Below are 16,529 nucleotides of genomic sequence, written 5' to 3'. Positions count from 1 at the left end.
TAACAGCAGGGCAAGCATATTATCAGTGTTTTTTCAGCCCTAACATCTTACAATATTTTCCTAACAAAAAAGCAAAGGAAAGCTTAATCTTCCAAAACAGAAATTAGCTAAAAAAACAGCTGATCAGTGAGCCAGCTATCTAAAGGAAGATAACACTAATAAATAAAAGGGTTGAAAATGTTAAGAAGTTTGGCATTTCAAGCTGTAAAATCAACTATGTAACTTCTACAAGAAAATAATCTTTTGTGCAGTCATCTCCTTACCACTGCAACACAAGTTCTGAATGTATCTAAGGAAAAGATCCTGGGTACTCATTCATGGAAAGTTAATAAAAATTTGACATTAGGATGACAAGATCAGGCCCAAAATAAAGAACTACTAACCACTTCCCTTTTTATGTGTCTTAAAAAAACATCAAGAAACCATACTTGCCAAATACAAACAGAAATATTTTGAAGTGATCAATGTAAAGGAAAACGCATAGTATCTCATTACGACTTCCCAACTTCTTACTCCATGGCTGCCTCAAGGACAGACAAGTTCCATCACCAAGGCGGCAGCGGGAATGGGGGCAAAAATGAAGGCAGCCATTTGCTGTGATGGAGCTGGCAGCACAGGGAAGAAACAGGCATAACTCTGCTATTGCCATGATTTTGGCACCCATGTCCCAGTGAAGCATCAGAACTATTGGCATATTGGCAATCAGAGAAAATTATTTTCCATTATACCCTGCCAGAAGGCCAAGGAATGTTATCTACTGAATTCTAACAGATATTGTATTAGCATTTTAGATTGCAGTGACAGATACCAATATGAAAGTGTTCGACTGAGTGCTCTATTTTATCTTCAAGCAAATAGCAATTTTGGGATCAAGTTCTGATCCTGATATAACTAAAACTTCCAACTAATGCCCAAGCTAGATAAGAATATCTCATATCTTTCTTTCCCGTGCCTGCTAAAATAACTATCATCTTCCTTTGTTTCTATATTTAAACATTGATTACACTCAGAATTAAATTAGTGAAAGCTGCACACAAAGCATTCTCATTTAAGAGAATCTATCTCTGGGACAAACTTCCATAGTAGATAAGATTATCCATGTTTGAGACATTGAGCATATATGACAAAAGTTTGCTGAAGCAGGATTGACAGATTGACAATAGACAAGTGGATGCCTCCATCTCATATTTTGACCGACCCCACTAACATCTTCCAGCCTCACCTGGTAGCTCCTAAGACCTCCCTCTTATGTATATATGGTATCCACATACCTCCCTCTGTGTGCTTGAAAATTCCCTCATCTAAATATTACACAGTTTTCTCCTACCTAATTCCAGTAGTAAAGAACCTGGGAACATGCAGAGCAACTCTTAATAGACTTTGACAGGCCCACACAACCAGAAGGTGCATGCTGAACACATACAATTTACCCAAAGGGCCAGATCTCTCACCAAATGTTACGGTACAGGCATTTCAAAAAAGCACAAACTGAGGAAAAAATGGCACTGCTCCTGCTTACCCTTTATATTAAAGCCCGCATCATAGAACTGGGATATCTGCATTTGGTACCCTCTTCAGCTCAAAGAGGTTCAAACCACTTACCTCATGTCCCCAAAGAATGCCATTACCTCCCATAGGACTTCTTTAGGAAGGAAAGAGAACAAGAGGGAGCGTGTGGCTGTCTAGTGGTTACTTAGCTGGAAGGAGGGTTGTCTTTTTACTGGTTTCTGTCCCCTGCACTAAATGTACTTACTGCTTTTAAAATTGAATACAAACACCCTCTCTTTCTGCATTATGAACGCTGTCTTCTACACAGTGTAAAATCCTCAACAGAAAGGACAAAAAGTATATTGGAACTAAAAACACTGTAACTTCATGACGAAGGCAATTCTACAGGAAGACAAAGGTTTGAATACTTCAGAGGTCTTACATGTATCAGTTATCTAGACACTGAGACTCCAAACACTAGGAATGTAGATCTCAAAGACCAAAATGACAGGCAACCCCCTTATTTTCCTGAATAAAGTAAACTAGACAGCATTATTTAGCTGCAATATGTTGTAGGTATTTACCCAAGCTTCTGAACATTGTTGTTGGTAACTTGCACAGTCTAAATGCAGTCACAAGACACCACAGTAAAGGACTTGCACAGTTCTTCACCAGCTCTTCTGAATGATTGCAGCCTCTAGCGTGATTCTCAGCAGTGCAATCAGTTACATATATTCTGCGGTGTTCCAGCTGATATAATGTTCAAGAATTTTTAATACGATTTTTCATACCAAATGCAATGAGACCGAAGTCAGTCAGAGGTCTGTAGTAGACCTTTTCTTACAAAGTACCTTAAAACTTCAGCAAGACTAGTAATTCAAAGTCATTTATTATAAACTAGACACAGACATATTTTAAAACTGAGAAAACTCAGCGGTGCTAAGTAAAGCCGAACAGAAATAAAAGAGCCTATAAGCAAATCTGCCCTTGGCAGGACGGATTCTTCTTTCCGAGTCTGCCCTCAGACCAGAACCCCTCAACACAGTCACATCTGGCTCCTTAAGTCCCTTCCTTTCCATCACCTCAAAAGGCTATCTGTTTGTCTCTTCAGCAGTCTTGTCAGTTGTCCCCCAGACTTTGCTCCTGCTGTAAGCTTCCTGCAAGCCAGCCTCTCTCCTTTTCTACCTGACCACCCACGTGCTCTGGAGGCTTTCTCCCAGCCTAATCAAGACAGTTCCATTTGGTCTACAGCAAGCAGTCAGCACAAGAAAAACAATGTCTTAACCCTCAGTGCTCAGAAGCATCTCCACTTAGGCTTGCCTTTAGTAAACTTCAAGGTACATTTACCCACATCCATAATATATGATATTTCTGATAATAAAGCTTTGTCCTAGGAGTCCAGGGATTACAAACCAGTACAGACATCTGAACATGGAGTCATACATATAGCAATAGAGTTACACACAGGCAACTGGGTGAATTTCAATTAGTGGACAGCTGTAAGAAGAAAGTTTGGCTAGGAGAAAATCTATCCAAGGATCAGAGGATCAACAGTATCTGTAAGGCACAATACACAGCGCTGTTTGGAAAGCATTGCACCATCATGTCTCAAGTCCCTCGAACTTCCCTAATGATACAAAAGAACCACAAATATGACATAAATCACTTATTAAGCCATCTAAACAGCTGTCCTAACTCACCAGTGAATTTCACCCTTTGTGCATGAAACAGGCATGAGGGCATCGAGGCAATGCACATAGGCCATTACCATGGCTTTTAACAAAGTGCTATATTATCTCTCCTCAGAACAAATCAATTCCACAGCCCAAGGGTCAGGCAGAGCCAGAAGCCTCTCACATGCTGATTCAGTGCAGCGTTAGCATTACTGCACTTGCTAAGAGAGCCCTGCTGAGTGCTAGAAAACCAAAGAACAAACTTGTACCACCCTGTCTGTCTGCAAGGGCCACATACTCACTCTCCCGAACCGGGCACGCTACTGCCCATACTGGCCTACAGTATCACACTTGATTAAATTTGTTCATTACAATGAGATTTCTTCCCCTAAAAATAGTTCACATTCTCAAAGATACATGGGACGCGTGTTAAACTATACTGAGCCCTGTTCAGGGCTTGCCATCTTTTGGTTCATTTTCCTGATAGAAAACATGACAAATCTTGACCTAAGACTTAAAGATCTTCCAGAGCAAACAGGAACAATGAGATATACAAAGAAAATAAGATACCTGTGGACAATGATTACAATTAAGCTGCATTTCTAACTGTTTCACAAAGAGTTAAAATCTCCAGACTGTTCCTTAGGCTTTCCAGGACTGTTCTGCACATTTTATTTGTACTCTTTTCACAAAACAAAAGGAAAGAGACCTGGTGAATTGGGAAGAGGATGACCACTATCAAAAGTCCAGCCATGGATATAAACACATCAGCTCCACCTGAAAGCATGCCACTGCTGCCACTGGGTTTCTTGCTTCTCATAGTCGTACCCATTCCCAAACTCCAGGCACATGCATAGCACAGGCTACATCCACATCACAGCGTGGGTGCCAGCAGTGCTGCTGCCCCAGCAAGGCAGTTGAGAAAGGCAGACTCTTCTGGGAAGGGTGATCTAACTAGCAGCTTTAGAGGCTCAGCGGCTCCTCCACTCATCTGGGCTTCAGAGCTGCTACTCCGCTGCCAGGAGAAACCAAGATTTATTTTCTCCTTGTGAATAGCAAGATGTGCCCTCAGTAGTGCAAATTGACAGACAAGTAGGCGCAGCAGTTCCTCATTACAAACAATAAAGGGTTTAGTTTGTTTTAACTATATGATAGGCATCAATGAAAAAGTTCAGCTTCTGCGTGAAATTTTTAAAATTAAAATAAACTATCATGCCTTTTCATCTAGTATGTCCCAAAATACTCAACTACTTTGTTTATCTACATGGAGTGGTTTATGGTTCCATAACAAATTCCTTCTGGCAAGCAAGCATTCATGATTACCCATATTTTTAAACAACTTTTTATTTTCTCCAAGGATTTAAAATTAATATAAAGTTTATTGTTTTGTATTTTGAGGAATGTTAAACTATGCTCAGATTCAAAAGCACCCTTAATTTATTTAGATTATCTTATTGCATTGTCAATGTAAAAAAGAACTTAATAATTGCAAAAAGCTCACAGAAACCCAAATTTGGAAAGAGTTTTTTTTTAATGGTAAAATGTGTCTCACAGTAGCCTGCTATCTACAGAGGAGTGCTTGTAAGGGGCTGTCAGTGTATTTCTTTCCCAAAAGGACTAGTTCAACACTTAAAACCTTAAACATGGGCCGTGATACAGTGGTCACACAATCAATTCATGTTGCTTGTGACAGAAATAGCAAACAGGCAGTGATGCTGAACTGATGCCTGCCTGCCCTATCTGTCAGTGAACACTGTATGTTTGCATAGGTTTATTTGTTTTCCAAGTGCGAGCAATAAGTAGGAGGATCAGGATCGGTCATATAATAAAATACCCTTACGGATTTCTATCAGCCACCCTAAAGGTGTATCAGTTTTTAGACTTATAACCTTGACAACATCCTTTTGCAGACTGATAATGCCACTCTCGTCTTCTCACACATAGCTAACTGCAGCATAAAGGGATCTGGTTCTGCGGGCCGATTCACAGGTGCCTGTGCTCAGGTACAGCACACATCACCATAGTATCAGGGTCCCAAGTAAAATGAAAAAGCAGAGTTGCTGTTTCTTTCCAGAAGACAGGCTAAAAGGAATGTAAGTATGTGCATACCCAGGAACTACACAGGAGAACTCAATCCTGTGTGCGGCAAAAAAGTGAGCTTTGTGTGTTGTTTTAAACAGTGTGAGTGCCTACCTCTTTTAGCTCTTGGACTTTTTGTCTGGACTGATGAAACCTTATCATTGAAGATAAATGGAGCAAAAGTGTCTTCTAAACCAGTCTTCTCAAGAGAAAGGACAGACCTGGTGCCCATACACCTGACGCTGAAAAGCTGTAATGTGAAATTTCAGTTTGTATCCCTGGTGGCTGCTCAACCGGACCTCAGAGCCTGCTTCCCCATGCCCTGCCTCCGCCTCTGGTTTTCTTGCTGCTGACTTGGGATTTCTCATTTGTGCCGTATCCCCAAAACAAGCACAATGAGCCTAGAGACGGCTTGTCAGAGTCAGCTGTTTATAACCCCATGGAAGCCTGTCTGGAGAGCAGAATGCTCATTAAACAATTTTTCACAAATTGATGATCTTTCCTTCTTTTTCTTTTCTTTTACAATAGCCCTCTGAAAAAGAGGTGGGTTTAAGAGTTGGTGCAACTGACGCATAATATGACTAAGTCAATACAAAAGTAAAGATTTTTTTTAAATGTAGGTTATCGATTTTTGAAATTGTAGGGGCTCCTTCAAAGTCATTAGGGATTTTCATGTCAATATATTAGTAAGGACTTCTATAAATTAAGATTAATGATGCTAGGGATAATTATCACTGAAGAAACTCGCACATTTCTTAGTGTTTGGAAACTCCATGCAAAGGTGAAGTGTCAAATTCTCCTTGCATGTATCTTAGCTCAGTTTCTGCTATTAGAGCAGGGGGAAGATTTTCTGTGATACAATGAGAAATTAAACTCCCAGTATCTTGGAAATCAATGGTAGTTGAGCTGCATAACTCTGATTTGTACTTTGTAAAATAATGCCCCATATACAGTGAGTGCACCTGATCTGCAGACCTACTAAATCCACAAGCCAAAATCCTTCTGAATATTATTTCTTTCCAAAAGAATCTAAAGGTAAAATAGCTGTTTTTCGAAATTAAATGCTCAATTCAGCTTATTATTATTGTTGTTCCCTGCAAGACTTCTTCATATATTTTGCTAAAGGCATGAAAAGTGACAAATTAAAGAAAAGAAAAATTAAAGCTTTTTGTTAACTTGCAGGAATGTAAAAAATAATCCCTACAGTAGATAATCTGATTTTGCAGGGGGACTCGTGTGCATATTTCTTTTATCTAAAACCATCAAATTCATTATTTCTCAAGTTATTTCTGCTCTAAGGCTGGGGCTCAAATGCCAGGTACTGTCCAGATAATTAATGGTATAGCTCTGCTGGGGTTTCCTTTTCATGAATATACCTGGAAAGTTAAAATTGGTGGAGGATTGTTTCATTTTCAGTTATGAACCACTGATTCCCCAAATAGTGCTTAGAACTATAATTTGTTTCTGTGGAATACTTAGTGACAGGTTTTTACCCATGAGTTTTTCAAAAAGAGTACAAGCATACTTTTACAAAGTTGGAATTCGATTGAGGCAAACACAGCTTGACCAGCCCTTGTGGATGGAATCAAAATGGTCTGGAGATGAGCTTTCTGATTTTTAAAGAAAGATAATCAAAGACAAAAGAATTATGAATCTAGGCTAGAATATCTTGGCTCTTCTCCAATAGACAACTAAACTGGCAAGCCACAGCACAAGTCCATATTCTGGTTCAGAGGGGGAACAAAGGCAGAGCAAAGAGTGTCAGCATGATTCCTGCCTGGCACGATATCCGTCTTTGGTGGCCTGCAGGACCACATCAGAATCTGTTTTTTCTGCAGCCAAATCGCAACTCACAAAAGACTTTGCAGAAAGTGTTTCTGCATCCTGAAGTCCTAATCAGTGAGGTATTTTGAAGCAAGATATCTTCACACAGCAGAAAAATATCTAGCAGCTAGATATATAAAATACCTGCTCATGAAATCCTATCAGAGGAGAAGTTATAAAATGTACACGAACATCGATGAACTGAGGGGTGTTCTTGGAATCCTTCCCCAGTATTTAACTCCTTAGCTCTCAGTAATGTTCATCTCTCACCATTACTTTACCCAAGTTGTTAAGAGTTTATTCTGATCTTAAATAAGTGGATAAAGAGCCAACACAGACCATATGCAGATGAGACATGGACTTCAAAATCATATTATACTGCAGATCACATTTTAAGTTACATTAGCCTATAAGAAGGTATTAATACATGAATCTAGAGAGCTTGTTCCTTGCGTTAGGGGTTTACAGAAACACACGCACGATAAAAAACCTTTCTACAAGCTTTAATAAACCATCACAGCTTCTGCTGGTGTGTATACATTTTAAGGGCTGGAATGACCAAGAGGAAACAGATTTAACATTGTCACAAGCTATAACTGGTCCAGGGTTAGGAATGAAGCACAGAAGACAAACAACACTGTGAAGAAACAGTCTTTTTTTTGGTGATGAAACAATCACATTCAGCACACATTACCCATGAAGTTAGCCTTGACAGGCAACTGCACACACTAGCAGCATATGTGTTACTAAAAATTGTTTCTTTCTAAGGTTCCTTACAGGAATTCATTTGTAGCACACCTGCTATATGATAACTAAGCAGTATTTATTATTTGATTTTTTTTTACTTTAACATCTTTTTTATAGTACCATAATTGCAAATATTATAATACCGTAATTACAAAATTACCTAAAATCAGAGAATGCTGAAAACGTGACTGAAAAATTCTCACAAAATTAATGAAAGTCTATCCATTTAAAACTCTCCATCTTTGGTACTGATTAGTGGACCAATACCAGGAGACACAAATATGCATAAGGAAAAAGGTTGCATAGACTGGACACTCCTGAATTTGTTGACAGAGGCCACAGATATGACAGTGTAGTAGAACAGAGCAGAATTTCTCACCTTTATGATGATTTGCTCCAGATGCTAATTTCCCCCACAGCGTTACAACAAATATTATTATTAGCAGTTTTCCTTTTGTTGCCTTCTGTAAGTATCTCTTATTCATCCTGAAAACAAAAATACACAAAATTAAGTGTTTTATATATTAAGACTTCTTTAAAAAACATTTTTCAACTTAATTTAAGGAGAATTCAGGATGTTTTTATAAGTGTCTGACTGACAACTCTTAAGTCTTAAATTCTGCTTAGCTGTGAATGAGGTACATCATATAGAATATCAGTATAACCTCCCTCCCTGGTTCAGCAGCATTTCTCCACCCTGGTCAGTACCAGGAGAACTGAACACCTCCACTTACCACATTTCTCTCAAGGCACACAAACAGCGCTCATAACCACAGCAGCTTCCAAAGCTGGCAAGAAGGATGAATCCACGCAGCTGTTCAGCAGGTTTTGATGAACAGAGCAGTTCCACTAGTGTGTCTGGGGTCAGTCATGGTCAGTGTGGTTCTATCTGACTGTATAGTGGAGTTTTTAACTTTTGGGATTGCAACTCTTTTTGGATTGCGCCCATGAGTCATAAGGTGGTAATTGATTTGAATAGACCTCCAGCACATGTACCAACCTTCCCACAGGGAAATGCTCTTAGGAGGGCATGAATGGTTTGGAAACATGGACTCAAACAGGGCAGATTCACTAGTCTCTTTCCTGTCTATCTTCGGGTAATGAAAAGATTTGATTTACTGCACCAAAGGAAATTGCACACACCTACCCTCATCTTGCTCAGTGATGTTTTCACTGTGACAGCAAGGCACCGTGGTGGTTCAAGCACAAGGTAACACATTTCTCAGCAACCACCTCCAAAGACAAAATACCCCTCCACCTGCCAAAAAGACAAGTTGAGGAATGTAGGCTCTACTGCTTAAGGATTACAGTTGTGCAGAGAGTAGCAAGAGGTATAATAATGAAACCTTCTCTCACTTTTCATTCTCTGTAGAAGAGGCCTAGATAGCTGGCTAAGAAACAGCTCTGCACGATGGTCGTGTTTCTGCTGATAGGTCAATAGGACAATGATGCCTATTTCAAATCACTTATACTAGAAAAGCTGCAAATTTGATCACTTGAACAAAATTACTGCTATTTTGTAGTGCCTGGAAGTACGGTGCCTTTCTGAGTAGAAAAAACTACATCACTTCAGTACGGTTGCACATTTGTCTCCTTTTATGTTCGTAGGAAGCCCAAAGGAATTTAGGAGCGTGTCTTTTGCTCTGTTCATGTACAACACTATCTTGGGCAACCACAACTCTATGAAAGGCAGACAGCTCTATACAGAATTAACCAATAGCCTGTTCAAAGTCCCAAACCTCTTTCCATTTCTTCAAAGCAACTCCTTTCCTCTGAGCAAATTGCTTTCGAGCAGAACACCACAAGCTGATAAGGCAACCCCCCAACGCGCCCCCCCCCCCCCCCCCCCCAATCCCACAACTCCACTCATGATTTTCAGACCTGTAACCAGACTACTTCCCGCAAAACTGCCAATCTTGCTCTCCAGGAGATTGATGAGATCTTGTTAGCGCTTGTAAGTTTCCACACCAGGCTCTGTGTAACAAATCACTATGACCCAAATTAAGAACCCACTGAGAAGCGTACCAGACCCTTTTAAACCTGAATTCAAAGCACAGAACTCGGCGTCCTTTGATGGAAGTCACATATCTACAGTGTGTTTCCCAGAGGTTCAGATATCATATTTATCAGGGGGAAAGAGAGAGAAGTAGGCAAGTGCTACATCTAGGATGGTGGATGTGCCCCTGAAAGCCTGACTGATTAACAATCACAGTGGAGGTCACAGTGTGCTGTGAACCTCACCAAGTTCTGCCTTCTTGCACTGATTCCAGTGCCTTTGGAGTGTAAACTGCAAATTCATCATCAGCTCCAGGTTTACGAAGCACTCAAAGCTAAAGGGAAGTACATTATTTGTCACTGTAAATAAGAACAAAAAAATGAAACTGGAATGCACATTCAGCGTATGCTCTTTCACAGCTATCTCTGAACAGAATATGAATTGACTCTTTCACTCCTGGATTCTCACACTGCACCTGTTATGATGCTCGTGCCAAGTCATCCCTCATTAAAATCAGATCTTTCTTCCTCACCTACCCATCACTGCTCGAAACCCAGTGATACTTGCACCATTAAGCAAAGTTGAATCTATTGCAGTTCCTTCCTGTATTCTGCTGATGTCAGATTCACTCGCTGTGCCACAAGGCTGGCAGCAAATGCACAGCAGAAAATGCAAATATGAAGGAAAAACAGTAGCAGTGGGGAGAAAGAGAGAAAACCAACCTATCTGCCTGTGAACAGCAGCCCCTCAGGGTAGGTGGCAGACTGAAGATACAAACCTCTGCCCACAGCCCAGCACACCAAAGAGGAATAAGCCAGCACTGACTAAAGAAGAGACTGTTGTGCAAAGTAAAGGAAGGGTTTCAGCTTTGACACAGAAAATCTGGGCTCAATGCCATTGCCAGGTTTTCCAATCATGAGAAAACAATACACCACTTCTGTACCACAAGCCTATTACACTATTCTGCATTACTTATTTGTGGTATTCACCTTTAGAAGGACAAAAATCATAACTTTGCTTATAGCAGTCCCATAATAAGCACAACCAGCAGAAAAGCCAGTGCAAGTAGAAGTTAGTTCTAGCTTGGGACTAATTGTTCAGAGGCCAGCAGCAGCAGTAAAAAAAAAAATATCTCCACAGGTAAAGCATTCATAACATATGGCAGCTCAAATAAGAAAAAGTTGGAAGATGATGTTAAGTTTCAAACTAATTATGCAGTATAACACTAGACATGCAGCTGTGTGCGCTGGCCGCTCACGACAGTCAGTCCAAGGACACGTGAGTGGCTGCATAAGAACAAACAAGGTACGACGCACCCTGCTCCCAGCAGTCCTGCTTACACACATAAATGCCAGACTGTAGCAATGCACCGCTAGAAATAAAAATGAAGGGTCTGTAGTCCAAGAAATTCTGGGAGCTGGGATGGATGCACCTCATCAGCAAAGTATGCAAACAGCTAGATAACAGGGAGAAGCCATGAGATATGCTCAGTATCTGAGTGCATGCGTTATCACCTGGACTCAGAAACTGTGATGCTGGTTATTTTTTGTGCATTTACACTGAGAAGACACTGGAACTAGACAGTGTTTGACCTCAGCTCTGAAACGTAACTATTAGCCTCTTGCAACCCTGATCCATGACAAGTGCATCCAGGAAATAAAATTACTGTACTGTTACTACACTAACGTAACAGGTTGTGTTAAACAGAACAAATGAGCTCTGAAATGAGGTCTACTTTTACTAGAGGTGATGCAGAGCTCCACAGACAAACTATAGCTGTTAACCTGAATGCTTTTCTCTGTGAGACATTTTCCTTTTCTATTTACCTTCCTTTCTGCAGAACTTCTCCCTCACTGTGATCCTTACAGCCTTCAGTAATGCCACATAAGCCAAAGGTGATCAAAACCGAGAACAGCCATGCTACAAGAGATGCCTACATTTGAAAATCAATTTTACACAAAAATACGAAGTTTATGCCTAACAAAAAATTACTTCAGTTTCTGTGTCAAACATATTGGAAATAACCTCGGGGAGCTCTCAGCACTTTCACACACAAGAAGACACGAAAGGCTGCCATGTTTGAGTTCATTTTCCAACGTGCTTCAAGGCAAGAAAAGGGAAAGATAGCTTCTTTTGTCGTTCCAGGGACACATTCAAGATAAAACATAAAAGATGTCACACATATAAATCAAGCACGCAGTGGCTGAGCATGAGAGGACTCTGATGTGACTGTACCTAACACCATAACATAATTAATAAATTCACACAATTTGTAACTTTTGCTTTGTAAGATTCTTTTTCCCTGAAGCACACTCCGTAAGACCATCACCAGTCTGGCATCAAGGACTCTAGAACAGACTGTTCTAGTGATTAGTGACAAAAATAGGTTAAAGATTACAGGATTTTTTTATCAGGGTGGAACCTCTGAATCTTGCAGAGAATCTTCACAAACTGCTGTCAGTCAAAATCCTTCTCCCTGGCCACCGTGGCTCATCAGAAGCACACTGTGAATACACTAATAAGTTGCACCTGTCTGTCAGCCCGCTTCCAACAGATGTGGCCCAAGTATTCAGCTGTACTGAAACTACCATGCACAGAGGTGTATCTTCAATTTCACTGCAGCAATGTAGCATTCATAAGCTTCTGAGTTTCTACTTTCTTCCTTCTTTGCTTCTGGGCTTGAGATCAGCCACCTTGCCAACAGTTCAGAAATAGAGGAGAACCACATGGGAATTACCTTACATTGTACGGCCAGTGCTAAATTGCCTTGCTTTCCTATTTTAAGTGAAGTGTAACCTCATGTAATCTTTATTGTTGAGGAGAAAAAAATGTAAGGAAATACAGCTCTCATTCTTCCCTTAACAGCTTATACACAAAAATCTCATCTGTTTCCTAGAAGTAACAGCATTTTTTCTCTGTTGCTCCTTTTCTTTCTTTTCTTTACAAACATAAGCTTCTGTGAAGCTGTTCAAAATTCATTCATTCCTGCTTTACATATGTAGAAACTTTCAGTGCCAGTAAGATCCATTTGTCTTCTGCAAACACATATACCCTGTGAATGCAAGTGTTCATAAAAATAGGCATAAGCCTATTTCTCTACTGAATCCTCACGAAATGTTTAAGAGACAAAAACCTGATAGAAAATTAGTCCCACATTCTCTTGCTTTTCCTTTTATGACAAATATTATATTTGCTGCTTTAGAGAAATGTTAAACGAGCAGGAGAGATCACTTCTGACCCCAAGTCTCTTGTACAGAAATAATGCAGCCATTTACATTATTTTCCATACTGTGTTGAATCTTACATTATTTATTAGTTTTGTTAGTTTCTACATCCCAGGCAGTGCAGGTATTTGCAGTTTTATTTAGCCTTTCTTGTGTAACCCAATGCAGATTTAAAAATGCCCCTCTGGTGGATAAGGTCACATTGTAAAAGTAACACCAATGTGACCCCCATGTGTTTGCATATATATAAATTCCCTCTATGACATTCCTGTCATGTTTGCTCAGTGAACAAGTAATTTGCCACTCTCATTACTTCAGGTACAAAGTAGCTTGTGAAAATCAATCTTCTTTCTGCTTCATACATCACAGCCTGTAACAGACACAAAGTGCATTCTGATTCTGAAATGAAGCTGGGGGAAAAATTCAGACCTGTTCTCATAAGCTACTTTCTTTGATCTAGGTGGGCAAGGAAAGCAAGAGAATAGGCATTTAGCCTAGCAAAGCATGCAGGTCTTACGTGGGAGTCACATGGGACATCTCTGTGTGCAAAGCAAAAGGGGTGGCATTTGTTGGGTTTTTTTCCAAAAGTTGTTGTTTACCAGTGTGGAGCTTTTAATAGCAGAACAAGTAGCCCTAAACAGCTTAGCCTCGTTATTGAGAAATATTTGCAAATAGTTAAAGCATTATTGGCAGATCAATACAGAAGGCTGTCAGTGTTACTTTCAGCTGAAGTGTACCAGTGGAAGGTTGAAGAATTTTAGGCTTAATGCCTTAAGGGCTTTTGAAAGGCTACTGTGCTAAGACTTAAGACACTGAGGCAAATAAATTCTTCTTCCCAAAAATACTTAAGCATATGATTGACATGCATGCCCATACTTGTCTTATTTAAATCAATGTGACTTAAGCACATAGTTAAATTTAAGCACATACTTTCCCAGACAGAGATGTACATACACAGCATGAGTTCTTGAAAAATGATTATCCAGTAAACTTTTAAAGGAAGAGACAATTTCAAGCAAAGAAAATATCTCAACTATCTGAAAAATAAAAAGTTATGGAATATATGAAAATACGCAATAAAACAAAAAAAACATTTTTCTTTAAATGCTGCAATTAGTTTCCCAGTAGTGGGAAGCTCGAGACAGATGCACATACAGGTAATTACATTTGCCGACGGTATCTCAAAGCACTTGGATGTGAAATTTACATATATATTATTGTTTCCAAAATCTGATAAGCATGGACGCTTAAATTGCCAGAGGTATAAAATGCTTTAGCCACCTAGCTGTGTGCCACCTCACAGCTAGAAACCCTGCGAGATTATAGGGAAAACTTTTTTTCTTCTGAAATGGTATGTATGGTTGTGATGATATTGCCTTGAAAACTCAAATGATACTGATGAATGGCCCTCTCTCTATACTATCAGCGTTAATCTCCCCTGCTTGCAGATTAACACCAGCTCCTTGTAGACACAATTGATTGCAATTTTCACCTTCATTAATTTTCAGATGCAACACCTAACTGAAAGCAATAAAGAAAGGAAAGAAAAAGTAAACAAGAAATGCACTGTCCTCCTAGCCAGCTTCAAATCAAACAATACGGATGTATTTAACTCTATAAATTAAATTTTTTTCTGAGTCATTTCATCAGGATGAGCAAAAGATTGTTCACCTGGTGAATATTGATGCTGACACATTACTAAGTACACAGAAAGAAGATGTTATTAATTTTTGTGGGGTTACGTTCTATACTCCTGTGTATTATGAAAATATAAAACTAATAATCTAACATTAGACGCACACATGCCATTCATTGTGTTTTTAAGTGCCAACATGAAACTTTACAGAACATTTAAGCATCCAAGATATTTTAATATCTTTAATTTGCCCAATGATGTCCTACACCCTTGCAAAATAAGGTCTCACAGTAAATTGTTCAGTATGAGAAGGTACTTAGGCTCCAATTCACATCATTTTCTCTGATATTATTATGCCACTTTAAACTCTTTTTCTCCCAGTTTCTGTGCTTAAGGAAGCTTTAATTTGTAGGGGGTACTATCTCTTCATCTAATCATCATGGCAGTAGTATTTGCTTATATCTTACCTGTGATCCTCTTGCAGATGGTTATTTAAATTTTCTTTATTCATATCTCACTAACCAATCAAAAGTTTAAGTGAAAAAAAAAAAGGATAACAGTTCAATGGGCTTTGAACAAAATGTCTCACTGAGACCTGAATCACCAGGTATACTGTGATTTCATAAAGGCCATTGCAGTGGCAGAGATAAGCCTCCAAATCTATCAAGGCAGAGAAAGTATCAAATATTAATGGCAAATGGCAACTGAAGTGCCTATATTTAAAATCAAGGACGAAAATGATCTGGGCAAGTGTAAACCTATTAGTCTGACCTCTTCAGTTTGCAAGAGCTTAGAACAGGCTTTGAAGAAAAAGATAAATTAAAGACAGAGAAGTAAATAGAACATGGGATAAAATGTAGCAGTGTTACCAAGGGTAGATGGTGCCAGACTAACCTGACAGCTTTTTTGATACGATAAGTGATTTTCCAGACAAAGAAATGAAGTAGATATAATTTGTCTGGATTTAGATAAAGCATTTCCTACAGTGTCACTCCGGAACTTACACACTAAGCCAACAACTTTGTGGATTACTACAAGAATTGAAAGGTGGATCCAGGCGTGTAACAGCAAGTAGTACTGAAATGGAGTATCGGGGACTAATAGCATTTCTGCTACAAGTTGGGAATTCATCATTTGAAACTACACATGTAAAAAACAACCGGTTTATTTTAGTTAATCACCAAGAGCACATCAATATCAATGTGACATGAGATGGCTGTGAAAAAAAGAAAATCCTATAAATTACCAAATTATATATTTCAAATAAAGACACCAAAGGACAAGTATGAATGTTCTTAAACTATCATTCAGAATAATTGATATAATTCTGGCCAACAATCTTCACAAAAGAAAAACTGAACCCACAAAACATATGGCTACAGTCTTCTATGATGGTCACAGGAATTAAGGCTCTACCACAGGAGGAGTTTCCATGAGCTTAGCTTGTAGAGCAAAGCAAAGGCTGAAAGGAAACAGAGAAATCAAGGGAAGAGAAAAAACACAGTGAGGGCAAGAAACATATCTGTAAGAAATGGATGAGATGCTACCTGGCCAGCAGGCAGGATCAGGATGCTCAGCTCAGTGACTCAGGAGGTCTGTTTTGATTCCTTTTTGTACATTAGTACAGGAAGTCAAGTGCTAGTTTTTTTCACAAAGGAAACTATAAGCAAGTGCTTTCCAAGTGCATTAGCATAGTACTTTTTTCCAAGCCATTTCATTCTCCTCAAAAAAACCCAAAACTCACAGCATTTCTCTCTGTGATAACCTATGTGAAAAAAACCTCTGAGGCTCCTCACTAACGACCTGAACCCATGCTGGGCTCCATGCAAAAGTCGGCCATGCTGATGCACATCTAATTAAGA

General features: G+C 39.3%; 1 protein-coding gene across 2 annotated transcripts in view; it reads right to left on the bottom strand.

Moving 5' to 3' along the window:
- Positions 1-16,529, bottom strand: part of TAFA2 (TAFA chemokine like family member 2) — a 192,032-nt gene that overhangs the window by 47,904 nt on the left and 127,599 nt on the right. For both annotated transcript variants that reach the window (XR_008747908.1, XM_055809031.1), the window contains exon 2: positions 8,191-8,297. Coding sequence is in view for 1 of the 2 variants with exons in the window: in XM_055809031.1 (XP_055665006.1) it covers positions 8,191-8,296 (106 nt within the window). In the remaining variant the exon portion in view is untranslated. The remainder of the gene's footprint in view (positions 1-8,190; positions 8,298-16,529) is intronic.

This window comes from Falco peregrinus, chromosome 6, assembly GCF_023634155.1.
Source record: "Falco peregrinus isolate bFalPer1 chromosome 6, bFalPer1.pri, whole genome shotgun sequence".
Taxonomy (NCBI): domain Eukaryota; kingdom Metazoa; phylum Chordata; class Aves; order Falconiformes; family Falconidae; genus Falco; species Falco peregrinus.
The sequence above is the reverse complement of the archived record's forward strand: the minus strand, read 5'-3'. Positions and strand labels throughout refer to the sequence as shown.